The 16,769-nt window shown below is 44.5% G+C and overlaps 2 protein-coding genes across 7 annotated transcripts; one reads left to right on the top strand and one right to left on the bottom strand.

Annotated features, from left to right (window-relative positions):
• Positions 1–2,766: 2,766 nt before the first annotated feature.
• LOC118116278 lies at positions 2,767–10,735 on the bottom strand. 6 transcript variants are annotated; one of them, XM_035167828.2, is made up of 20 exons: positions 10,660–10,735; positions 10,219–10,389; positions 10,053–10,142; positions 9,827–9,970; positions 9,591–9,749; positions 9,420–9,501; positions 9,133–9,322; positions 8,862–9,005; positions 8,186–8,376; positions 7,977–8,112; positions 7,849–7,891; positions 7,652–7,778; positions 7,395–7,557; positions 6,971–7,307; positions 6,786–6,888; positions 6,603–6,712; positions 6,223–6,347; positions 5,740–6,130; positions 4,669–4,766; positions 2,767–3,247 (listed from the first exon to the last, which is right to left on the bottom strand). In XM_035167828.2, exons 2-20 carry the CDS (start codon positions 10,301–10,303, stop codon positions 3,140–3,142), a joined length of 2,826 nt encoding a protein of 941 aa, XP_035023719.1. In that variant the 5' UTR covers positions 10,304–10,389; positions 10,660–10,735; the 3' UTR covers positions 2,767–3,139. The 6 variants fall into 6 exon arrangements, with proteins under 6 accessions (XP_035023719.1, XP_035023723.1, XP_035023722.1 ...); XM_035167832.2 differs by having other exon boundaries at positions 6,603–6,706; XM_035167831.2 differs by having other exon boundaries at positions 6,971–7,304.
• A 996-nt stretch (positions 10,736–11,731) lies between these two features.
• prph2la (peripherin 2-like a) lies at positions 11,732–16,679 on the top strand. The gene is made up of 4 exons (XM_035167725.2): positions 11,732–11,900; positions 12,203–13,026; positions 14,051–14,297; positions 14,910–16,679. The coding sequence occupies exons 2-4, from the start codon at positions 12,446–12,448 to the stop codon at positions 15,180–15,182; spliced, it is 1,101 nt and encodes a 366-aa protein (XP_035023616.1). The 5' UTR covers positions 11,732–11,900; positions 12,203–12,445; the 3' UTR covers positions 15,183–16,679.
• The last annotated feature ends 90 nt before the right edge of the window (positions 16,680–16,769 follow it).

Genomic DNA, 16,769 nt, shown 5'->3' with positions numbered 1-16,769 from the left:
ACATATGTATCGCGCATATTTTTATACATATTGCCCCAAAACTCATCATATAATTATTATTCAATTCAGTTTTATTTCTATATCGCCGAATCACAACATACTCAAAGCCCTTTACATAGTGTGGTCCAGACCTTTCTTTATTAATGAGAAACCCAGCATTTTCTACAATGAGCAGGCTGAAGCCTTAAAGGGATAGTTCACCCAAAAATGAAAATTCACTCATTATCTACTCACCACTATGCCGATGGAGGGGAGGGTGAAGTGTTTGAGTCCACAAAACACTTCTGGAGTCTCAGGGATAAACAGTGTTGCAGCCAAATCCAATACAATTGAAGTAAATGGTGACCACTTCTTTAAATGTAAAAAAACCACCATGTTTTTAGCCTAAATGTCCTCGGATGTCCTCCTCCCAGTTACTGCTGCAGTTCTCGTCAGTGAGAGATCAGCGATACTCACGAGTTCTCACGAGAAATGGGATTTTATGTTTTTGTTTATTTTTACGTTTGAAGAATTGGTCACCAGTTACTTCAATTGTATTGGATTTGGCTGCAACGCTGTCATTCACAGCATGTTGGAAAATTCACTGTTTCACTTTTGCTTTTTGTCTCAGTGAGCTGAAAATATCTATGGTTTTACATTAATATTATAGTATTACTTCATTTGGCAATATTTAACATGTTCCAGTTATTGAGTTGTGTTTGTTTATCCGTTAAACATAGACCAACCCTGAGTTGCGTGCAGATGTCACAGATGCTTTTATTTCTCTATAATCTCGGAAGAACAGAAAATGATGCAGTGTGGCAAACTTTTATGAAACATATTTATTGTATAAAACTGCAAATTGGAAAAATGATTTAAATATACATACTTTTAGTGGTTAGTTTTCAAATAGCTGCCATAGCTGAGAGAGGAGAAAGCTTTACTGCCTCATATCTTTGGAAACTCTATGGCCATAGAGCTTAAAATAAGGGTTTGTACTTGATGTAACTGAATAGTTATTTAACCTTATTATCTTTTCTAAGCATTAGTTTTCTTATGATAGAAAAGAGCACCAACACTTGTTCAATGAGTGGCTTCATTTGCCCTTGTTCACACACCCACACACAAACACCCACACCCACAAACACACACACACGCACACCCCTTGAACACACATAAGGCAGCGTGCTCACAAACGAGAGTAATGGTTTGTTTATAGATGGTGACAGAGCTTAAAGAAGGGCAGGTAGCTGTCACAGTCATTTGACATGCTTCACTGGGCCCATCTGGTGAGCTGGACAAGGTGTCTCACCTCTCCCCTCACCACCCCCCACTCTGTGCTGCTCACAGTGCCCTCCAGTGGGCAACGCACCTGCCGCTGCCACCACCACCACCAGATTACTGCATGGTCGGACCCCACCTCATATCCCATCTGATGCGTGCTCATTGCCTTGATGTACGACCTATGAATGCAGGCTGCTGCAGAATGCGGGGATGTAAAAATGCTCTTATGATCACCTCAAAAAAAAAAGCAAGTAGAAAATGCAGTCGTTATTTTAAAAGCCTCACCCTGAGCCATTTTACCCTATAGATATAAATAATCCAGTTTACTGGGACTCACCCCTGCAACATAAAGACAAGTATTTATATGAATGCTTTCCAGACACTGGCCGGTTATTTGTATCCATCATGCAAGCTGCAGTATTTTGCATCCTTTCCCTGGCACATGATTTATGTGTCATTCTGCTACAGCACAGCACTCTGATTTCCATGATGTTATCAGCTCTCAGATTAGCTTGAGTTATTGTGTGTGTGTGTGTGTGTGTGTGTGTGTGTGTGTGTGTGTGTGTGTGTGTGTGTGTGTGTGTGTGTGTGTGTGTGTGGTCTTGACCTGAGACTTGATTTAATTCCAACCTTCACTTTGCTTTTTAGCATCCTCAGGTATTGTTACTTATGTTTCATGGCCCGTGAGCATTTTTCGCTGCGGCAGATCTTTATTCGTGGCTGTGTGATAAATTGTCCAGATTACAATTTCCTGTGATAAATCACTTTGCAGTTAGTGTTATGATACATTATTGTAGTTCAGTATTGTGGAGCTTGTGAAACCGCATTTTCTCCTTTTTTCTAACAGAAAAATGAAATCACAGAGCAGCGAATAGACATAATAAAAAACAGCCAGGACCTGAGACATCATCTGGTATCAGAGGTGCTGCCACACCTGCAAGGTCGCAGGCAAAGGCCCAACAACTCCATAAGGCATTCCCTCTGCACAAACAGCAGATTACATGCACATCCACACTCAGCCAGAGCTCCAAACCCCACTTTTAAATAATACAGCATGTGTGGGCTCGTGAACTGGCCACCCAGGGGAGACCCCGAGCAGAAGTGTGTCAAGCTGAAATATGTGTTGAGTTATTCACCCCCAGAACAAGCCACGGAGGGGAGGGAGGGTAAAGGGAGGAGGGGGAGGGAGGAGAAGGAGGGAGGCAGGGCAGAGGATGCTAACCCAAATGCAGTCCCTGAGCTCTGAGCAAATACGGCGAGCGATGGGTGGCAGAAAGCACCGGGAGGTCATCTAATTTTCATGAGATGCAATGGCAGCAAAGCAAACATCCTCTTTTTTCAAGAGCAGGGAACTGGTGAAGAATTTAAAGTGCAGAATAATTTCCGAGGACACCGCCGGGTGCATTTCAAATGTTGTGCGTTTATGCTGCAAATGACCCAACGTGTTTCTAGCTTTGACCAAAACATCATAAAAAGCAAATAATGTAACACAGAATTATCTGGTTTTTGAGTATTTTTAAAGTGTTTTAATTAGGAAAACATTCAATAATTCAGGTGTCATTAATAATTCCTGAGAGATTTATTAAAGAGTGAGTGTTTCTGACACATGTGGTTTTTACAGTGGACGGGAAAAGGGTGTGGCAGGACAACATCTCTGGGTGCTGTCAGAAACAATCTGAGCTGGTGATTGATGAGGAAGAAGATATGGACCACATCAACAAGAGAAAATCTCCAAAGGCTGTAAAATAATCACTCAGGATGAGTTCATCACTATATTATTTCTTTAGGTCGATTAATCAGAGACGATTAAAGATTAGAAGATTTGACATGGTGATACAAAAATATATTTCTCATTCACTGTCCTTTTACTGACACATCACGCCCTCTTCACTCGTTTTCCCTTCCTCGATCTTGTCCTCCCACTCCTCATGGCACCTTGTGACGCCTTCCCCGAGCTCCAGCCTGCAGGCTCCTCTTTGTCCGCCTGTGACACAAAACAACAGCAAAACAGACACAATTACAGCCTCATATTCTGAGCAGTGATGTGGAGGGGCCTGATGAAATATCCTGTACCCATTAATCTTTCCCCAGGGGGCGCAGGAGACCGGGAGCACTGGGCCAGCCACTGATTAAATGCTCCTAATAGAGGCCATTCATCTCCTCTTGAATAGTGAACGTCCCAACATGCAACACCACCCGACACTTTATACTGTCTCTGTGCAAATATTGGTATTTTCATAAAGGCAGCGAAGTCGATAATATTTCATTTTGTGATATCTTTTTAAGTGGGCATGATCTCTTTGTGTTCCTCCGCCGGTTGATCGATGGCTTTATTTCCAGCTCCCTGTTAATATCACATCTATAACTGCGCCACAATAATCATCATAAACAGTCGCGCATGAGGACGTCTGGGACGAGATCAAAATTCATAGTTTGCACTAATAACTATGTTTAATATCCTGATTTTATTAGCATTCTGGAGCTAAAGAGATGATAGTTTTATCAGCCATTAAGGGTTTGCCTTAAACTCATTTTCACGCGTTACCCGTTAATATCTCTCCATCTGCCAATTAAGCAAATCCTACACGGTATCATTTCTGGCCTGGATGAACAATTAGATAACACTAACAGCCCTCTGTACAAAACAACTCCCTGGAACCACACACACACACACACACACACACACACACACACACACCCTCTCTCTCTCTCTGCCAAGATAATGAGTGTAACACCCTCACTGCAAACAATCACTGTACAACCAAACTAGATTGGCCGTGATAGACACACACACACTGTTTGTACAGTATAAGAGGCTCGGGCCCATGGTATAATCATCATAAATTAACATGGCTTGATTATGTTTCACCTGCCAACGTCCATATGGTCTCCAATTGTGAGCTAAATAATTAGGTGACTGCATCCCAATTAAACAATTATCCAATGAAACCTCAGTAAAACAATTACCTGCTCATATCCTGGCAGTGACCGCAACGCTTAGCCGTGTAATGCTCAGGTCAGTAAGCAAGTCATGCAACATAAACAAATGAGTACTTTGTGTTTTGGCAAATGAATAAAACACATATTTGACTGTGCGCCTCCAAATGCAACACAAGTGATTCCTAATGCCCCTGAAACCCCGCTCTCGTGTTTGTGGAATGACATCATCGTAGGTGGAGATGTTGAAAGCCGTGATGTTGATGCTGGAGGACGGGGGAACAAGGGATGAAGGGCAGGAAAGAGGGCACCTGCTGGGCTGTGATGAAGCAAAAATCCTCAGGGACCAGGAATGAGATCATCCCGAATTAGAAGCTGTCAAGTGACTTAACTGGAACAACAGTGACCCCTACTGACCAGCGATGAACACACCGCAGCCTCAGTGTACAGTGTGTCAGAGGGAAATACCTGTTTGCCTCCTCTTTTGTCTCCTTGTAGATTTGCAGTGAAGTCCATGAAGGTGAGCAGGCTGTAGGAATAGGGCTGATTTAACGCCCGAGAATTATCTGTGAATAGACAAAAAAAAAAATCATAAGTGTCAGTATTTTTTTTCTAGTGCAGTTTCAAAATAAAGGTTGTCTGGGATCTGATACTCTTTTAATTGTATGCAGCATTGCTCCGGTGTTATATGTCTTTAACCCCTTAGCCCGGCGACAAGGTTGGGGCATCAGCGTGGGGCAATTGGCCGTGGATCCCAAAGGCCCAGTGGTGATCAGCACCACCCGGCAGATGGAGGCAGCAGGTCTGCTGTTGCAGTGGAGAGACAGCGCACCACCCATACAGTGTGGGAGAGGGATGGAGGGAGAGCAGGGCTGTTTAATGGATGAGTGACTGCAGCAGCAAGGTTAAGGGAACCAATCTCTGAGACTTCACTTCCTCACATGCTCCCCCTGCTAGCAGCCGAGACCCCCCACCTCTGCTACATGTGCATGCATCCTGCGCCCTGCAGTGGACAGCAGCACCTCTGACATACTATTATGTCAAAACACACACAGACAAATGTGATTATTCATCCTTGGACTATTGCTAGTAATTACATAAGTGGGTTTTTGAGTTAATATATTGCTAATGATTATTACCTCCGCGGAGGAGGTTATGTTTTCTCCCCTGTCTGTTTGTTTGTTGGTTGTTGCCGGGGTTTTTGGGGGGGGGGGATTGTAAGCAAGATTACACAGAAATGAGAGAATGGATTTCCACGAAACTTGGTGGAAGGATGTGATATCTGTCAGGGAAGAACTCATTAAGTTTTCCTGTCGATCTACATCAGGGACATTTTTTTTATCACTTTCTTTAACACTGCAAGATAAAGCATTTTTCTAAATTTACACCATTTTTACCAGGGAAGAATTCATGGATCATGATGACAAAATCAAGCATATTTATGGGACTGACATCTATATCTAGCATGTTTTATGATTTCTGCTGATCACAATTTGTACAATTATAAGTTAATATATTGTAACATCCAACATTCTTCACCTGATGCGAAAGCAGCTCCTGGCTCTGCAGCAAAGACGAGGCCACTGGAGGCTCCGTGAGTCTCAGTGTCTTGTCTCCACCAGCTGCCCACTTTGCAGTGATCTGGCCCGGCTGAGGTGCTCTGGACACAGGGGTCATCCGTCTTTAATCGGGCTGTGTGGGGACTCTCGTCTGAGGTTTCAGAGGGAGCCGAGCTGGTTGAGATAAGGCTGAACACAGGAGAGAGGAGGGGGCTGTCCTGTACCCCCATCTTTACTAGATCTCCAGAGGCCCCAGTGGCTGTAGGCTCCTCTAACAAAGGGCTGTGATGGAGGTCAGTCAGCAGGGAGCAGGAGGGATCCTGAGTGAAGCAGCCCAGTGCCTCCTCTTGCTGGTGATGCTCACATGCTTTCTGAGACAGAGTCAAATGTTAAATATGAAGAACACTGTTTAGAAAACGTTTACCATTAATCGATTCAAACTATGTTACAGCAAGAAAGATACCTGATGAAAATCCTCTTCCACAAAACAGTCAGATAGGGCTGCTTCACATAAACTGAAAATCTGAGAAGCGATGCAGTCTGATTGGTCGTCTTGTGGCATCACGGTGCTCCACAGGTCAGTGACGCCTGAAAGATCATGAACTGTTTATTTTATTTTTTCTCTTTTCTCTGCAGATCAGAATAAATTCAGTGAAATTACAATTTATAAATAATTGAGTAGATTGATCAACATTGATTAACATCTATAATCCAGCTAAAGGAAGCCACATAGGCAGCTGTGGCTCAGGAGGTAGAGCGGGTTGTCCAATAACCAGAAGTTTGGTGGTTCGATGTGGTCGATAAGACATGAGAATATAAATATACAGTTCTTCATTTACATACCAAAGTCAGGTGAGAGGAAACTGTGACTCTCCAGCTGGGCCTCACAGAGGGATGGATGTGATTGGCTGATTCCGTTACTACACGGCTGAGGGGACACATCCATCCTGAAACTGACAGAAACCAATATTGTTACTTGGCATAAATTGCAAATTAGGTGTTACATGATTTAAGGTGGCCTCTGACCTCTTATCTGGAGGAAGAGTTTCGTCCATGGTCAGTCCTGAAACTGTATCACCACCGGGAGAGTCCTCACTTGCAAAAACACCCGTCTCAACATGTTCTCCCTCTAGGAAAGAGTCAAAGTTTGTCTTTCAGCTTTAGATTCTTATTGTGAAATGTGTGCAAATATAAACCACTACAAAGTTCACCCTCTGCTGAGAGCACCCGCTCCGCTGAAACGCCTCTCTTCCAGTTGCTGTGGGATAAGAGGTCTGTGGCACCATCTGGTGTCAGCAGCAGCTCAGGGCAATCTGGCAAGACATCAACAGACGACGGGGGTCTGCTCTCCTCCTCATCGTCTCCCACGCTCTGGTTCTCACTGTCGGTGAGGAGAGACGAGATCCTCTGCAGGGTCAAGGTGCTCTCGTACACGTGAGGACGACCCCGTCTCAACAGAGGCAGGGAGGAGGCCGCGGTGAAGGAGGAGACAGACTCAGAGGTCAGATTCTCGCAGGAAGACGTGTGCTTGTGTGTCTCATGTTGCTGCTGGGACAAGGACAAATAAAAAGACCATTATTTCAAAAACATGTGTTGAAAGAATCAGTTATGTTTCAGCAGGGACACTGAAAATACATTATGGATCAGCTCCTCTCCGGGTTCCTCTGTATGTGCTGTTTGCTCTTCTGTCAGGTCCATGGGGGGTGAGCCGGGCGTGAGATGACTCAGATCCTGAGTTGACAGAAACATCTCTCTGCTGTTCGATTTTCTCTCAGCGTGCTCTGGCCACACCACCTCACTGGAATAAAGAACATGAAGAAATGATCTGCTGAAGTTCTCTGGGGTCCTGAACGTGAATCTGCCTCTTTCATCCACATCTACAGTCTCAGCACCTTATCTTGGGACAGGGATTTCTCACTTCCATCGCAGCAAATCTGACCAGTTGGACAAGTTCCCCTGGAGACACTGTGTTCTGAGCCTGATACAGTTTGGCAGACAGCGGACAGGGTGGCCTTCCTGCTGAAAAGTCAGACTTAATTTGTGATGCATTTTATTCAGTCATGATACTATTAAATATTCTCTGTCTCACCTTCCTTCATCCCTGTAGTCTTAATCCCATTGTCTCCTTCATCCTGTTAAAGATTTCCAACAAAATAAAAACTCATTTCCAAGGCTGCATATCTTTAAGTTTTCTTATATATTAAGAGATTCACCCACATTGCATCCTGCAGGAATGTACTTTAAAGCCTCTGTGCACAGACCAAATCTGTTGCACGCCTGCAGGAAGTACATGACCGCGTCATCGCTCTCTGTGTGGCCTCTCCTCAGCAGAGCCCAGGCCGCTGAGACACAACTGGAGACCACACACATTGTCAGCATCACACATCATAGAAATCAAACACATGACTGGCAAGCCATATATGCACCTGTTCTGAAGTAATACATCTGCAAACAGCTTGGCATCTTCAGTGCTCTCTATCGCAGGTCTGGCCCAGTGGAGGTACCTCAGTGCCAAAGAAGGCTGCTTCCTTGTCAGGAGACAGTGGATGATGCAGCGATGTTGCCACGGCAGCCAGGGCACAGCGGCTCTGGGGCTCAGCAGCAGCTCCATGGAGGCCTGGGTAGGGTGTAACATAGAGTTACAGTACTTCTATAAGATTGTTTGTTATTTTAAAATGCTGACTAAGACTAGAGAGGATGTATATGAATACATTCCATTTACCATATATCAGGAAATGTTAATAATGTGGGATGCAAGAAAACTCCTTGAAATCCGGCCATCATCACAGTAACTCATATTTCCTGCTGTCCATTAAAGGATCTCCTCCACTGAGAGAAAAATCGACTGCAGCCGAACCACTAATGAGTGGCACAGTGGAGTGTTACGACATTAATCATACGTACTGTACTCAAGTGGACCATTAGTTTCACCTGCAGACCATTACAGCTGTTAGAACAAGGACACTAAAGTGATCAACAGGGTGGTTAACTGGACCTTGAAGCCGACACCCAGTCATCTTGTACTGGCTCATTATAACGACCTCATCGAAATCAGAATCAATCATTCGGCTGATTAATTAAATTAATAAATTGGGTTCTTACCTTGACGTGTCCGTGGTCGAGCAGCCACAAGGCCCGGATTTGTTGGGAAAAGCCGGCAGGGATTGTGAACGCGAGGCAGAAAGATCGGAGGAGGTCATCTCTGCACTGCAGGAAACTCGTCATGTCCAGGATAAAGTACATGAGCTGCAACGTGCAGGTTAAGGACTATATAAAACAAATTTAATGTATATCTTGGGCCGAACAGAACAGAGCAAGAGAAAAAGGTGAGCTCTACAGAAAGGCTTTGTTGATGCTGTGTTGGAATGGATACGATGGCCTGCACTGACATGTTGTCGATACGAGGCACCAGCACCAGCTTCAGCAGGGCCTGCAGATCTGGAGGAGGATAGCGCTGATCCCTGCAGTCCTCGGAGGCCCAAATGCACCCATGCTTTTTGCTCAGCTCAGTCACCAGACCCCGTATGAAAGAGCTCCCTCTTCCTCCATCCTCTTCCTCCCATCTAGTCAAATGTAGACAAACAGAAAACCAGGAAGGAATTAAAGAGGAAAAACTAACTAGGTATGGCTCCAGACATCAAGTCAAATCCCCTGATTTACCCAAGTGTCTCCAGATAAGATTTCTGATGGCTGTGCTCCATTTCCTTCCACATCTGAGAGATACGCTTCACCTCATGGGCCTCTGATGGTATGAGAAACAGACAGAAAGCATGTAAAAGTGTGATAACATTTCATCGTGCTGATAAAAACGCTGCGTGATGATACATGTACCAGGGAGCTTGGGCAGAAGCCCCATGATGCCGAACCACTGAACCAGCCGCCCCAGCCAGATGTGCTGCTTCAGAGCCCTGTGCTCTCGACCCCAGCAGCCTCGTCTGACGTCCGAGGAGCTCAGCGTGTCCCTGCAGACCACACACGGCACCCCCACACCTGCACGAAGGGCAACAGGTTAGGAGTACAACCCAAACCAACCATGCTGCTGCAGCAGAGGTCTGAAGCGTGTATACCGTGCCAGAGGTGGGCTGAGGTGAGCTGTCGTCTCGCCCACTCCGCCAGGGTGAGCAGGTTCCTCAGTCTCTGGAGCAGCATGTGCACTCGGGTGAAAGAGCTGCGGTCCAGAAACATCCAGAGACTCTGGCACCGACTGAAGCCTGCGGGAACGAATAAGATGAAACAGATGCAGAGATCACACATGAAATTATATTAGCCACTGATAAGGAGACGTGTACTCACATAGGGTTAACAACTCCTTTTTGGTAAACTCTGACGTCCTCTGCACCCAGCAGCTGAAGGTCGGTAGGATTTCCTCCATGTCGACTTCACCTTATTGGAGATAAAATGTTGAATCAAACAAGAAAACATCAGAACCATCGTTTCATTGTAGATGCTCCTGATGTACCTTCGAGTGTCCGCAGCCAGCGTATGATGGCTCTGACGTTGTTGCTCGCCAACGCCTCAGACCACTGACCTTCTGTATCCAACATGATGTCCGACCCTCTGATATCATATCATCGGGCCGAGGCTCACGTGGAGAGATCACGATGCCATGACTGAAAAATAGTGCAGACACCTGTGGTTAACAGTGGCAAAAGATAAACAGATTATTTTACTTGACACGCTTTTAACCAGAGGTGATTCAAGCACAGCTCATGTAACGCACTTACAGTATCTGCATTAGCGGTTAAATAACTTGTGCACTTAAACCTGAGAAACCCTGAGAATGTTTCCATAAGCAGATAAATGGATGGTATGCACAGGTTACAGTGTAAATATTGTCGCTGTTTCTGCAGAGTCTCCGTTGAGAAAACAGTCAAGATTAGTTAAGATTGTCAGTACTTACTTCCCTCTGGGTCTGAGCAGCAGCGTGTGTCTGTGCTCTGTCTGCCCTGTGGATTTGCTGACTGGCGCGGCGGCTGCGTTCTCTTCTTACACAAGCTACTTTGGTACACGTTAATCCAATAATCTCACTCTCAGTTAACATTTCATTGGCTGATTTGCAGCGTGGTAGCGAGTGTTGTGTTTAACAGCGTGTGTGTGTGTGTTGAACAGAGGGTAACAGTGTAATAGGCATATGGGACCAGCAGGGGTGAGAAGATAGTTGGAGGTGAACATTTTTTTAAGTGACTCAATCTTTCAGGTGTTTTGCATGTTTGTTTTTTTTTAATATTTTGGCAAAGGGAAACGAGCTTGCTCATGCAGAACGGGCTGTTACCAAATGCATCACATGCCTGGAAAGTAGAATTGCACCAATTAATTGGCGACTACATTGATGTTCCAATGATCATTAAAGTAATTTTCTGGGCAAAAACACCAAACATTTGTTTTTAGTTTATCAGATGTGAGGATCTGATGCTTGTTATACATGATAACAGGGGTGGATCCAGGGTGGGGCCAGGGGGGAACCAGCCCCAGCTGAAATCTGTCTGGCCCCTGAATTGCCCCTGTCCTGTAGGTAGTCTATAAATAGGAAAACTAGTCACTTACTAACATACTAACAATAAATATGACAATTTCTTTATTTTCTAGCATTTTTGAAGAACACAATGTGCTACAATTTTTAAAACAGCAGCGTTTTTTTTCTATTTTTATGAAATGTTTTCATCAAATAAAATGAACATATTTGAATCTTTGTGCGTACATAAAGTCTTGGGCGTAATTCCAGGGAGAATAGGGAGGTTGTAACTCCTGTATAAGATATCATCTCCAGATGGTTGTGTATTATTATTATAATTTTTTACTTTTACTTTTGACTCAAATGAAAACAAACAAACAAACACACACAAAGTGGCCGTCAGCCATTCCCCTCCAGTGCCGAGACGGTCAGATTTGCGAAGGTGGCAGAAGGTGGGTCCAAATCCCTCGTGGGGCCCAGGGCTGATTAATGATTAAAGGGGATTAGCAGGAGGGTCAGGACCTGGCCACTCGTCTCACACTCTGATGCTGCTGTGGCTGCCTTCCTACTAACTCTGTCACTATACGACCACTCCGCTCTCGCAGGACTAAATCTGAGGATGTCAGCAGGAAAGGAAAACGAGAGGAGAATGGTGTTACATTTTCAAGGTGAATGCTGACCAGGCTGAGGTAGGTGGATCTTTTTTGATTTATATTTTTCATTGTGTCAGCTATTTCTTATATTTTATTATAGGGTACTTTTTCCTGAAAGAAGGGAAAGAATCTGTGGATTAAAGGGGAGGTTACTGTGTTTTTAAACCCTTTTAAATGTCCCTGATTGTTTCTCTGTGAGTCTCCCATGTAGATGTAGATTTCCTCTTTGCACACAACTGATTATACATCATTGTGTTGTTTTTTCAAAAAGTGTTTACCATTTCATTAAACTGTGCTGTTAATGTGAATTTTTAATTGTCACACTCTCTCCACTGTAGTGTCACAGATCTGTCCGCGCCTACAATAGAACCATAATGCAGCGTGCACATGATATCAATCATGACAGCCAAGCTAAGCTGCTTATAGGAGGACCTTCAGAGAACTGTACAACCAACCCCCCTCCCACTGGTCCCCGGCACCCCCTGGAGCATAACCTGTTCCTCTACCCTGATCTACCTGTGTCCCACCCTTAATCCCCCTCCCTGGACTTAAAAGGAAAAACTGAGAGAGGATAAGACACCATGGCGGTCTTGAGGGTGAAGTTCACCAAGACCAAGCGGGATAAGTTGGCCCAGGTGCTGTGGATCCTTAACTGGATCTCAGTGCTGACAGGGGCCATCCTGTTCAGTCTGGGGCTCTTCCTCAAGGTGGAGATCAACAAGCGAGCGGAGCTGATGGCCGAGAGGGACATCCAGTACGTGCCCAACATGCTCATAGCCGTGGGCTTCATCGCTTGTGCCATCAACTTCCTGGGTGGGAAGATCTGCTACGACTGCGTGGACACCACCAAGTTCCTGCGCTGGAAGCTGATCATGCTGCCCTACATCATCTGCACCTTCTTCTTCACCTTCTGTGTGCTGGTGGGGGCGCTGATGTGTTACAGCATGCGTGGGGAGCTGGAGGAGTCTCTGAACCTGGGGCTGACCGAGGCCATGAAGTTCTACAAGGACACAGACACGCCGGGACGATGTTTCCTGAAGCGCACTGTGGACATCCTGCAGATAGAGTTCCACTGCTGTGGAAACAATGGCTACAAAGACTGGTTCCAAATCCAGTGGATCAGCAGCAGATACCTGGACATGTCTCAGAAAGATGTGTTGGAGTAAGTACTGAAAAAAAGCTGTAACAACATCCCCTTAATATGTGAATACACATTTTAACTACCATGGCACTCAGTAGAGTAGACCTCCACCAAGGCCCACCAGTCCCCTTACATTCAATAAAATGCCGCACCAAGTTGCACATTCTCATAGATTTTTAAATAAAAATCTGTGAAAATGCCAAAAAACATAATGTTAAAGTAAGTTTAAAAATTCTTTTTCCTGGATCTACCCCAGACACCAATGTTTTATGGGTTCTTCCCTGACCCACACCCTTCCGCCAAGTTATGCGATCATCTTTCCAGTAGTTTTTGCATAATCCTGCTTATTGAAAAACAGGCAAGGTTTGTTTGGCAGAGGTAATAACTATAAGAAGACTTTCTCGACCCTGAACCCCAAAGCAGTGAGTGTTGAAGTCAACATCCTTTTCACGACTCTGGGTGGATCCTCTCGGAGGCGTCAGTTTCTGCCAGCTTCTCTCGTTGTCCCAGCTTTTGGAAGCCTCCCAGCAGACTGTCCTCTTTTGGCACCACTCAGCTCCTGGTCAGACGGGCAGCCTGGCGGGCTGATTAAAAAATAAACGCACTAATTACTGTAATTAACTTTCACCAGATAAGTTTAGAAGAGACTGACGAGTGCCAGACACCACGGAAACCTTCAAAAATGCTTCCAAGTGAAAATGTGCTCATTATTTAAACGTTAGAGAAACCGATTGGAAAAAATATCCATTACGTATGTGACAGGGTTGTTTGAAACGTTTTATTTTTATTTTTTATGAACCACTGAGAACAACATTTGATCTTTTTTTTGTCCAACAAGGAATAGCTAATACATCAAATTCCTGGGAAGTCCGACTACCTATACTCACCAAAACATGCCGGTACATATTTCATAACAACTCCTCCTCCACTAATAATTTGTACACAGTCCCAAACAATCACACATATTGTAGAGATCTACCATTTCACACACTGTAAATCCATCCACATCAACCTTTAACCTTTGCATCTTTTCCCTGCTGTCCAGCCGATTGAGGAGCAACGTGGAGGGGAGGTACCTGATGAACGGAGTCCCCTTCAGCTGCTGCAACGTCAACTCCCCGCGGCCCTGCATCCAGCAGCAGATCTCCAACAACTCTGCCCACTTCAACTACGAGCACCAGACAGAGGAGCTGAACCTGTGGCTGAAAGGGTGTCGGCAGGCGCTGCTGGAGCACTACAACTACATCATGCAGTCCATCGGCCTCGCAGTCCTCATCACCTGGCTGTTTGAGGTGAGGAGACACAAGCTGCTGCCAACAGAAGGTCGTAATGGGTGAAATTAAAAGGGAACTCCACACATTCCAACACGTGTGAAAAAAAGTCATATGCAGTGTTTTGTGGTTCCAGAGAGAGCTGAAGTGCTGGTGGTCAAGTTCAATTGTGGGTAAGCCAGATGTTGGTTGACCAGATAGTCGGTCGGTCAATTGATTGGTTGGTCAGTCGGCCGTTCAATGAATTTGTTTGTTTGTTAGTTGGTTGGTTGATTGGTCAGTCTGTCCATCGGTCGGTCAATCAGTCAGTTGGTTGGTTGGTTGATTGTCAGTTGGTTGGTTGTTTGGTCGATTGTTGGTTGGTTGGTTGTCTGGTCGATTGGCTGGTTGGTTGTTCAGCAGGATTACGCAAAACAACGGAAAACATTTCCACAAAACTTGGTTGATGGTTGGGACATAGGCCAGGCAATGTTTAGAGGACTAATATCTTCGAGTTAGTGAAATGTGGTTTGACTTGATTGAAGTTAAGGGGACTGTTGGGCCTTGGCAGAGGTTTCTGCTCTCTACTGAAGCCATGGTCCTTCAAGTTTCAGTTTGATCCTGTAATAAAGGTCTGTGTGTGTCTTCTTTCAGCTGTCAGTGTTGACAGGAGTCCGTTACCTTCAGACCTCCCTGGAAAACGTGCTGAGGCAGGGGGATCCCAACTCCGAGTCGGACGGCTGGCTGCTGGAGAACAGCCTCATGGAAACAGCCCGCACCAACCTGAACATCATCAAGAGCCTGGGCAAGAGCAACCAGATCGACACGGCCGACAATGGAGACCCGAACATCAACGTCCCCTCCACCTCCAAAGCACACTATGGGCCGGACAACGTGCCGCCGAAGCAGATCCCTGAAGCCAGTTGACCTCTCTCTGACAAAAAGGACCCAGTGAAGAGCGTCACTGTGGGCCTAAATACCCAGACTACTTAAAAAGAGTCAAGAATTACAGCTGGGAAACACCTGGACAAAGGTGTTGGTTTGTGTGGAAATGGAGATACAATCTTACATCACATAATATATGATCGAGTTTCTTGAGTGAAATATTCTCTAAGACAATGCCTTTTTTTTGCGACTGTTTCCAACCATAAATTCATCATAAAGTTTTCGCCTGTCCTGATGCAGACACCATCACATCAATCACCACAAATGTACACATCCAACACATCCGTACACAACTGTACTGTAATCTGTTGTTTACAAATGATTTATTGTTGCCTGCGTGTTATGGCTGCCTGTATATTTCCAAGACTGGAGTTAAAATCACGAAAGATTGTTCAAAGAAATCAGCGAAGCACCAATATTACATTATCACACACATTTTCTTCCTCCTCATTTAAATGTGTCAGAAAATAGAGTCAAGAGTTTATAATGATTTTATATCAGGAAGTTGTAGTGAAGAAGTTACATATTCAGGAATAGGGTGATTCAGCTTCAAATGAAAAAGGCTTTGTAGGAGCTGGAAGAGCACAACGATTCATTTCTCTTTAGTTCTGGGTGTTTACAACATTAGTATTAGTATCTTCATCATCTTTTCTGTGCATTTCCATCAGCAAATGTTATTTAGGTCCATAGTACACAATGCGATAAATACAGTATGATCATGCTTTCACAGTTAAAACCCTTTTACCAACTGATAACAGAGTTTATAGAAGGTTCAAACCATCACTACACTGAATCTCATGTGCCTCAGCGATGCCACTGTGGGCCAATCGTCTACTAAAATCACTTTTCACTGGGATGAGCTTTGAAAAGCTTGACAATAAACCTTTTCAGTCGGCTTTAGTGTCAATAGCTCCGCCAAGGAGGTTATGTTTTCGTCTGCGTTTATTTGCCTGTTTGTTAGCAGGAAGTATTGGATGGAAGGATGCAGTATCAGTCAGGGAAGAATCCATTGAATTTTGGTTGCAGTCCCAAGAATTATTATCACTTTATTTAAAATAAAATAAAAATATATATAATTAATGGATCTTGATGAAAAAAAAAATGCAGGCATGTTTGGGGGACGTGTATGAAATTTGATGCAGATCCAAATAAAAATCCAGATTTAATGGATATAACAGTGGTTTCTTAAGGGGACTGTTGGCCCTTAGCGGAGGTATGCTCTCTCTCTTGAGTGCCCTCCTTGTTCATTCTGATGAGACTAGAGTTTCACTACAAACGGATCTATTTTGTGTTTCTTTCTTGGCTGGTGTCAGGGTCTTCTCACCGGAAATAAGAGCTTGGTGGTCGCTAAAGTGTTTTTTAATAAAGTTCTGTCACTGAAATGTTGACGTACTCGTGTAAAATTGCTTGCGGCACGGCCTCTGTCTGACTTGGAGTGGGGATCGAGCCTTATTTAAAAAAATAAACATTAATGGTGAAGAATGGCTCATTCATTTATTCTAAGTCAACAAGAAGAACACGAAGCAAACATCCTGTGCTGGAGCTCATCCTCTTATACTGGTTTGCAAA

This window comes from Hippoglossus stenolepis, chromosome 10 (assembly GCF_022539355.2).
Source record: "Hippoglossus stenolepis isolate QCI-W04-F060 chromosome 10, HSTE1.2, whole genome shotgun sequence".
NCBI lineage: Eukaryota > Metazoa > Chordata > Actinopteri > Pleuronectiformes > Pleuronectidae > Hippoglossus > Hippoglossus stenolepis.
The sequence above is the reverse complement of the archived record's forward strand: the minus strand, read 5'-3'. Positions and strand labels throughout refer to the sequence as shown.

Coding starts and splice junctions, on each gene's coding strand:
- LOC118116278 (XM_035167828.2), bottom strand. CDS start 10,303: ATGTTGGATACAGAAGGTCAGTGGTCTGAGGCGTTGGCGAGCAACAAC. Junction 7,558..7,651: donor AATCCCTGTCCCAAGATAAG/GTGCTGAGACTG, acceptor TCTTTATTCCAG/TGAGGTGGTGTGGCCAGAGC. Junction 4,767..5,739: donor AGGAGCTGCTTTCGCATCAG/GTGAAGAATGTT, acceptor GTCTATTCACAG/ATAATTCTCGGGCGTTAAAT.
- prph2la (XM_035167725.2), top strand. CDS start 12,446: ATGGCGGTCTTGAGGGTGAAGTTCACCAAGACCAAGCGGGATAAGTTG. Junction 13,027..14,050: donor TCTCAGAAAGATGTGTTGGA/GTAAGTACTGAA, acceptor CCTGCTGTCCAG/CCGATTGAGGAGCAACGTGG. Junction 14,298..14,909: donor TCATCACCTGGCTGTTTGAG/GTGAGGAGACAC, acceptor GTCTTCTTTCAG/CTGTCAGTGTTGACAGGAGT.